Below are 6,222 nucleotides of genomic sequence, written 5' to 3' on the forward strand. Positions count from 1 at the left end.
AGGGCGGCCGGCTGCAGCAGTCGCACCGGCGCGAGGTCCGACAGTTGGGACTGAGCGCCATGCCCGAAGGGGGGCAAAACTTGCCGCCACGTCTCCGACAGACTCCGCAGTATTTGGGCTTCATGAACCAGTTGAGGGTGTAGATGAGGATCAGGAGATAGACGAAAGCGTGGACAGCGCAGCTATAGGAGGCACTTGATATGTTGCTGTAGTAGTATCTTCCACCGCCAGTACAAATACACATGACACAACAAATTTGATCACCTCCAGGTCGTTCTTTTGCATGCTTCGACTACGAATTTAATGACACAAATGTCCAGTATATCTACGCAGATTTTGAATGCGACTACAATGGTGAAAGGGGAATATAATAGACACTTGATCACGTGACAATGCGTTTAAGGCACGTCCCCCGTACGTTCCTGGGTCTCTTCCAAAAACGGGTCACTGAAAATCAACTCATAGATTAAATGCTCACATAAACAATATTTTCCTTCCCGGCCGTAACTCATAAAAGAAAAACCGGCAGACTGGGAGATTCAGCCGACCTATCCATCAGCCTAACTTGAGCTTAAAACAGGGCGTGTTAACCACCGTTGGCACCGTTGTTATTAGGGCTTGACCACTCAGCTGCAATCCATCCGTGCATTGTTCATATTTTCGCGGCCTGCTGATCACGTGCTACATTCGGTCGCATGGGCAATGTAGAACATGCGCCATATAGCTAGATTAGACCAGTTTATGCTAGGGTGGTCAGTCTAAAATGGAAGGCGTCGGACACACCAACAATTACCTAAAATTACATTAAAATTGCATGCAGCATAATTGTGGCATTTTGTCGCCCAAGGAAACTCGTTATGGGAACTTTCCAAGCCCACTTCGCAACACATTACGATCATGATAATTTGCACAACCTTGTATTGTCTCTCACGATAAATGAGCAATCAACGAGAATTGACAATCACAAGTCCACTGCGGTTCCGGCGCATCTTGGTCACGTAACAATGCAAAAATGGCTACCTCCTCATAAATGACTAGTCCGTTTGGTTGGTCACACGTATCCGTACTTGTGCCGCTCCAAGTAAGCTCTGCGGATATCCTCACTGTTACGCCGCACCCGTCGGCCGATGGGCTCCAGGTCAGCGTAACACTTAGGAAACACCAGGTCCACTATGCGGACGGCCTCGCGTTTTGTGATTCCGCGCGCCGCCACCAGGGAGCAGGCCGCTTTGTTCTTGACGCAGTCCTGTTGACATTCATGTTCATCAGTAACATTACGCGCTACGAAGAGAAAGAATCACATGAACATGATACAGTACAACTACACCAACCACTTTCGCAACTATAGCCGTTTTCAGCCAGCGTTGCCACTGTTCGGCTGAGGTCACATTGCAGAGCACGAACACATACGCTCCGTCGCCGTGCTCTAGCACTCCTAGTGTTCTAGTGCACAGTAAAAATGTAGCTCACTTGGAGCCCATATCTTACCTGGTGCGTCTGTTTGATGTTGATGGGGCTGGAATCTCCTTGCAAGATGGAGCTGACGTAACTGCAGTGGGTCAAATTGGCAGCCCGAATCTCAGTGCACGCCAAATGCTCAAGGTTCTCGAAGTTTACCTGCAGCAACACACGCATATCTGAGATTGTGTCCATGAAGCGTAGTTTGCCACGTAGCCTAAGGCGCTCCAGACATCTCTCGCAATGACTGGAACCACAAATCAGGGACCTGCTTTAGCTCTGAAACGAACGTATAGCGACTATCGAAGTGACAAGGTTTAACACCAATTCTCTTCCTAGAAATTCGCAGGTGATATAATAACCCGAAGACGTGTAAAAGGGCACCTTATTGGTACATGATCGAAGCACCGAGCAAGTCAAAAGGGGAAATATGGTGGCCACGTTGCGCAAGCATCCGCTACGGAGAAAACCAAAATATGTCCCAAATTGGAAGTGACTTCCGTCTCACGACAACATATTCGATACTTCCATTCAAAGGCAACACTGCAGATCAGCAAACAAAAAGGAAAACTGCAACAGAGGCAGGAGACATAGACGTGGGCACCGTCACAGACGTCGTTGGGGGCAGTGTTTGTCGGGGAGGGGAGGGGCAGAGAAGTAGCAAATAGAGCTCATGTGCGCTTCAACGGCGAGGTCACATAACGTCCATGGGGGAAGGGGGAGGGAGGGAGGGAGGGGAGGGGGGCAACAGAAAATACATTAAATATTTCCCAGTAGCGGCGTATACAGAATTTCGCCACGGAGATGGGGAGGGAGGGAGCACAAATGCACAGATCGACTACGAAAAGCTTTTCGCGCACCAGACGTGCGAAATATCTTTATGCTTGCATGGCGTCTACCAGCATCGCCTGCTTTTAACCTATTCTTACGAGTTTAACTTGATTTAATATTGTCAGCCATGGTTGTCACGTTCTAAAATCGGTGGGAGGGGGAAGGGGCCACGCCAATAAACTGACCTAACCTTCCCTGAAATCCTGATTTCTCCCCAGATTTCGGTCACTTTTATTTGCGTCCCTGCCGTCAAAATTAAAAAATAAAACAAATATTTAGGCAGTTCCAAAATTGCTTGCTGTTGGGGAACGACTTAAAATTTGATGCGATGTGATGATGTGATTGTGATGTGGTTGTGATGATATATGATGACGATAACGATAGCGATGCGTATAGGACCTGGTGTACCAGCAGTTTGGACACCTGTTGCATTTCATTGGCTCGAAATATCATTTTTCCTCGTATCAATTGAGGGAGGGGAGGGGGAGGGACTCAGAGGAGCATCGAGGAGGCTCAAGTCAGGATTGGGGGGGGGGGGGAGGGCTCAGCCTCCCGAAAGTGTACAAAGTGATACCCCTGTTGTCAGAATCTATTCATAAGCATCTCAGAGCATTCAAAATTTGATCGCAGGGGAGGGGGGGGGGGGGGAGAGCAGTACTTACCCCTTTTCTTTAACGGACTCCAGTACTCCCACCGTTTCCAGTGTGGTTAATGTTGCGCGGAAACAGAACATAACGAACAATTTCACTTGAAGCCACTTACCTTTTTGGTGCAAAAGTCGAACATGTGTATAAGTTCATGCACCAGGATTCCCTGCACCACGCTTTCTTTCCGGGCAACGTTTTGACAGACGACAATCTGTAAAAGACCAACACAAAACAGCATTAGATGCGGCAAACAGCCCGCTCATAAGCTTCATGCTATCTATGAAGCTTATATATATATATATATATATATATATATATACATATATACATGCATAAGCTCCGTTTATTGCGACCATCGAGTGGAAGGCACCAGCATTAACCCGAAGACAAAGCCGAGTCAAAACCAGCATGTCGTTATCCGTTCCAGAACCCCACATATCGCACAAGCCCAACCACACAGTCTGATACTCAACGAGATCGCACGCCCTATAAACTATGCACCACGTGACGGCCCGCTGGGCTCGGGGCGTAAGGAGCTCTGGTGGCATAAGGATGTCCGCCATATCACCTTAGCTACAGTGGAGGGACGAGAAATGGAGGCGACGCTGATAAGCGAGGATACTAGCATTTAACTATTTGTGTATTGTAATATATCAACAGCCTTTGCAAGTGCGATTGAATAAATATGTGCGCAAAATCCGTTAGGCAAGGTTTGCCGCACGTACCTGATTTGTGGAAGGGTCATAGCCACCAGTGACAATATGTTCACATGTCTCACAGGACACATTCCTGCTCATATCCACTGGACTGTGAAGAAAAAGTCACCGGTACCATGTACTGAATGTTGGAGGTCATGGAATCCAAAGCATGACAGGCCACAGGCCCTCAGACATGTGTCTGAAATCATGGCAGGAGATCATATGTACATGGAGAACTATGTCGATCCTTTCGGCCCGAATGGAAATAAACAGTGTTCCCGTGCCTTATGATTACTGGGTGCTTACTGGTTGTTATGTTCATGTTGTCATTGCCAAACAGCCTCTCAGCCTCGGACACCAAACACAGTAGAATTAATCTGCCCTGAAACATGGCTAGTTAGCATTACAAATAGTGTTGTGGGGCAAAACAAATAGTATTTTGACTTGGATGACCTCTCATGCATCATATCAACTCATTTTGTCCCTGAACACCAAATACAACATTGTCAAGATGTACATGAGGAAATCAAATTTCAAGTTGGAATTGTAAAAAGTGAAAACACTTACCATCCTGCCGATTTCAAGGCATCTAGCATTAGTCTTACTCCATAACCTGAAACACAGCAATCAATAAACAATCACACAAATATCAAAATCATGTCTACCCACACACCAGTATGGCCGTGCTAGAAACACCAGTGCAATTTTTCCTCATAAATCATGTTGTGTAGACTCAACCTGAAACACAGGCAACCCTAAAAGTAGCAGGGCAGTGTGATTGTTTCAACTTAAGAATCCCAGCAAATGACATGTCAATAGCAACAGAAGCCCCACGCAAACCATCCAACTGGCCTTGCAATGATTGGCTTCGCGAGGCCAGTGATTTTCTGCTGACCAGCATCATTAATTACTCCATGATCAAAAGCATGGGGTCCAAGGCATGGCACATCACATGTCCTCAGACATGCATCTAGAATAATAGCTAGAGATCACATCTACGATGGAGACCCGGGTCGATCTTTCCGGCCAGCTGGGAAGCAAACAGTACTCCTGTGCCTTATGATTACTATGACTTATCCATGCCATTCCTCTTTGCCTTAGCTGTTATCTTGAATGCAGTCACCACTCATTATCCTGAATGCCTGTTAAGTCCCAGCCTCACTCATAGTGGGTCCACTGTCACTTGCACTTGCCAAACATCCCATGCAGCAAGATGCTTATCCTCATGGTACCAATGATGATCACTGATCAATGATGGCCAATGATGGTCATTGATCACTATCCCAAATACCTGCCAAATCCCAACCTAGTCCAGTGTGTCAGCAGCCATCCGCAATTACCAATAGTTCCTTGCAGCAGCCAGAAGCTTGCCCTCACTGAACCAATGCCTGAGCTGTCCACACAGGAAAACAATCCCAACAAGCAAAATATCCCAGCTGTTGCATGCCATTTTCAGAAATGTAACATAGCAGATCACTGGTTGATTCTCCATAAATGATGCAGAGACTTACTTTTCTTGAAGCAGTTGAAGACATTTTTCTCACAAGTAATCTGATCACTTAGGTTTTCACCCTCATGAAGCAGCATATGCTCCCAAAAACCTGGCTTATACTTTCCACCATGTCTTTCAGGATACAAATCATAACCAAAATCTTCTTTGTCTGTGCCTACTGAACTCTGCTTGTCGCCATCTATGCTGTCACCATGTGACGCACTGTCCTGGCACGGTTGGTCAGCATTTTTATTCCCAGTTTCTTTTACAGCTTCAGAGGACATGACTTGCAAATATCAATGCTGAAACAAAAAGACTGCTGTTAATGTCATGCACAGAAATGCTAACTGCAGGCCATTACCACCTACATCTAGTGACAAATGAATGAGTATTATCATCAGTTGCTACTTTGATGAATCTTGCACATAACAGCTCAAGCAAGGCTGTCAATGTGAAGCTAGTATATTCACTGAGTATTATAATCACAACATTTGTAACATATTTGGGATATAATGGACACAACACACAATTTAGAACACACTGATGTGTTCCATAAAACAAGTTAGTCTGCAGTTTTTGATATGGTTACCACTTATTTCAAGATTCTTAGCAAATAAAATGCCAGCAATGACCCATGCTCATCCGTAATTTGACCCTGGCTAGAGGGACTTCTGTACAGGCAGGCAACCAGCTAGCAGTCACATCCTGCAAGTCGTCACAATCCAGTTTCTCCACAAATGAGGAGCCTTGGAAGGTGGTGACCACAAATACTGCATAGACTTCTGCAGCATCTGGGATAGGGGGGTAGGGTGTATGTCTCTGAGCAGTGTTCTCTGTCAAATGCTCCTTCAACCACGCTTCATGCAAATGACACTTATTTTATTATTACAGAAAGAAGACGTTCACTGTCCGTTATCCTGCCTGCTATCACAACTTGTTGGGCATGACATGCTACTACATGCCACATACTACTCAAAACATGCGCTTACGTTCACTAATGCTATAAAAAATTGTACCACAACCCTGCACTGTAACTCGCTCCTAACACGCCTACCCCAAGGCGCCTGCCCCGCGCAGCGAGACCGGCAGACAGTGG

At 46.1% G+C, this 6,222-nt stretch overlaps 1 protein-coding gene across 1 annotated transcript; it reads right to left on the reverse strand.

The window, feature by feature from the left end:
• Positions 1–901: 901 nt before the first annotated feature.
• Positions 902–6,222, reverse strand: LOC119092875 (mitochondrial inner membrane protease ATP23 homolog). Its single transcript, XM_037215780.1, has 7 exons — positions 6,116–6,222; positions 5,146–5,428; positions 4,202–4,247; positions 3,662–3,743; positions 3,052–3,147; positions 1,489–1,617; positions 902–1,246 (listed from the first exon to the last, which is right to left on the reverse strand). The coding sequence occupies exons 2-7, from the start codon at positions 5,408–5,410 to the stop codon at positions 1,052–1,054; spliced, it is 813 nt and encodes a 270-aa protein (XP_037071675.1). The 5' UTR covers positions 5,411–5,428; positions 6,116–6,222; the 3' UTR covers positions 902–1,051.

This window comes from Pollicipes pollicipes, unplaced genomic scaffold (assembly GCF_011947565.3).
Source record: "Pollicipes pollicipes isolate AB1234 unplaced genomic scaffold, Ppol_2.1 Scaffold_3544;HRSCAF=4165_pilon_pilon_pilon, whole genome shotgun sequence".
In the NCBI taxonomy this organism is placed as follows: Eukaryota; Metazoa; Arthropoda; class Thecostraca; order Pollicipedomorpha; family Pollicipedidae; genus Pollicipes; species Pollicipes pollicipes.

Bases quoted from the DNA above. Each gene is read 5' to 3' on its own strand.
- LOC119092875 (XM_037215780.1), bottom strand. From the start codon at position 5,410: ATGTCCTCTGAAGCTGTAAAAGAAACTGGGAATAAAAATGCTGACCAA. The intron at 3,744-4,201 runs GTAAGTGTTTTC...TTTTCTTCACAG, and splicing joins GCCTTGAAATCGGCAGGATG to TCCAGTGGATATGAGCAGGA. The intron at 1,247-1,488 runs GTAAGATATGGG...GAATGTCAACAG, and splicing joins ACATCAAACAGACGCACCAG to GACTGCGTCAAGAACAAAGC.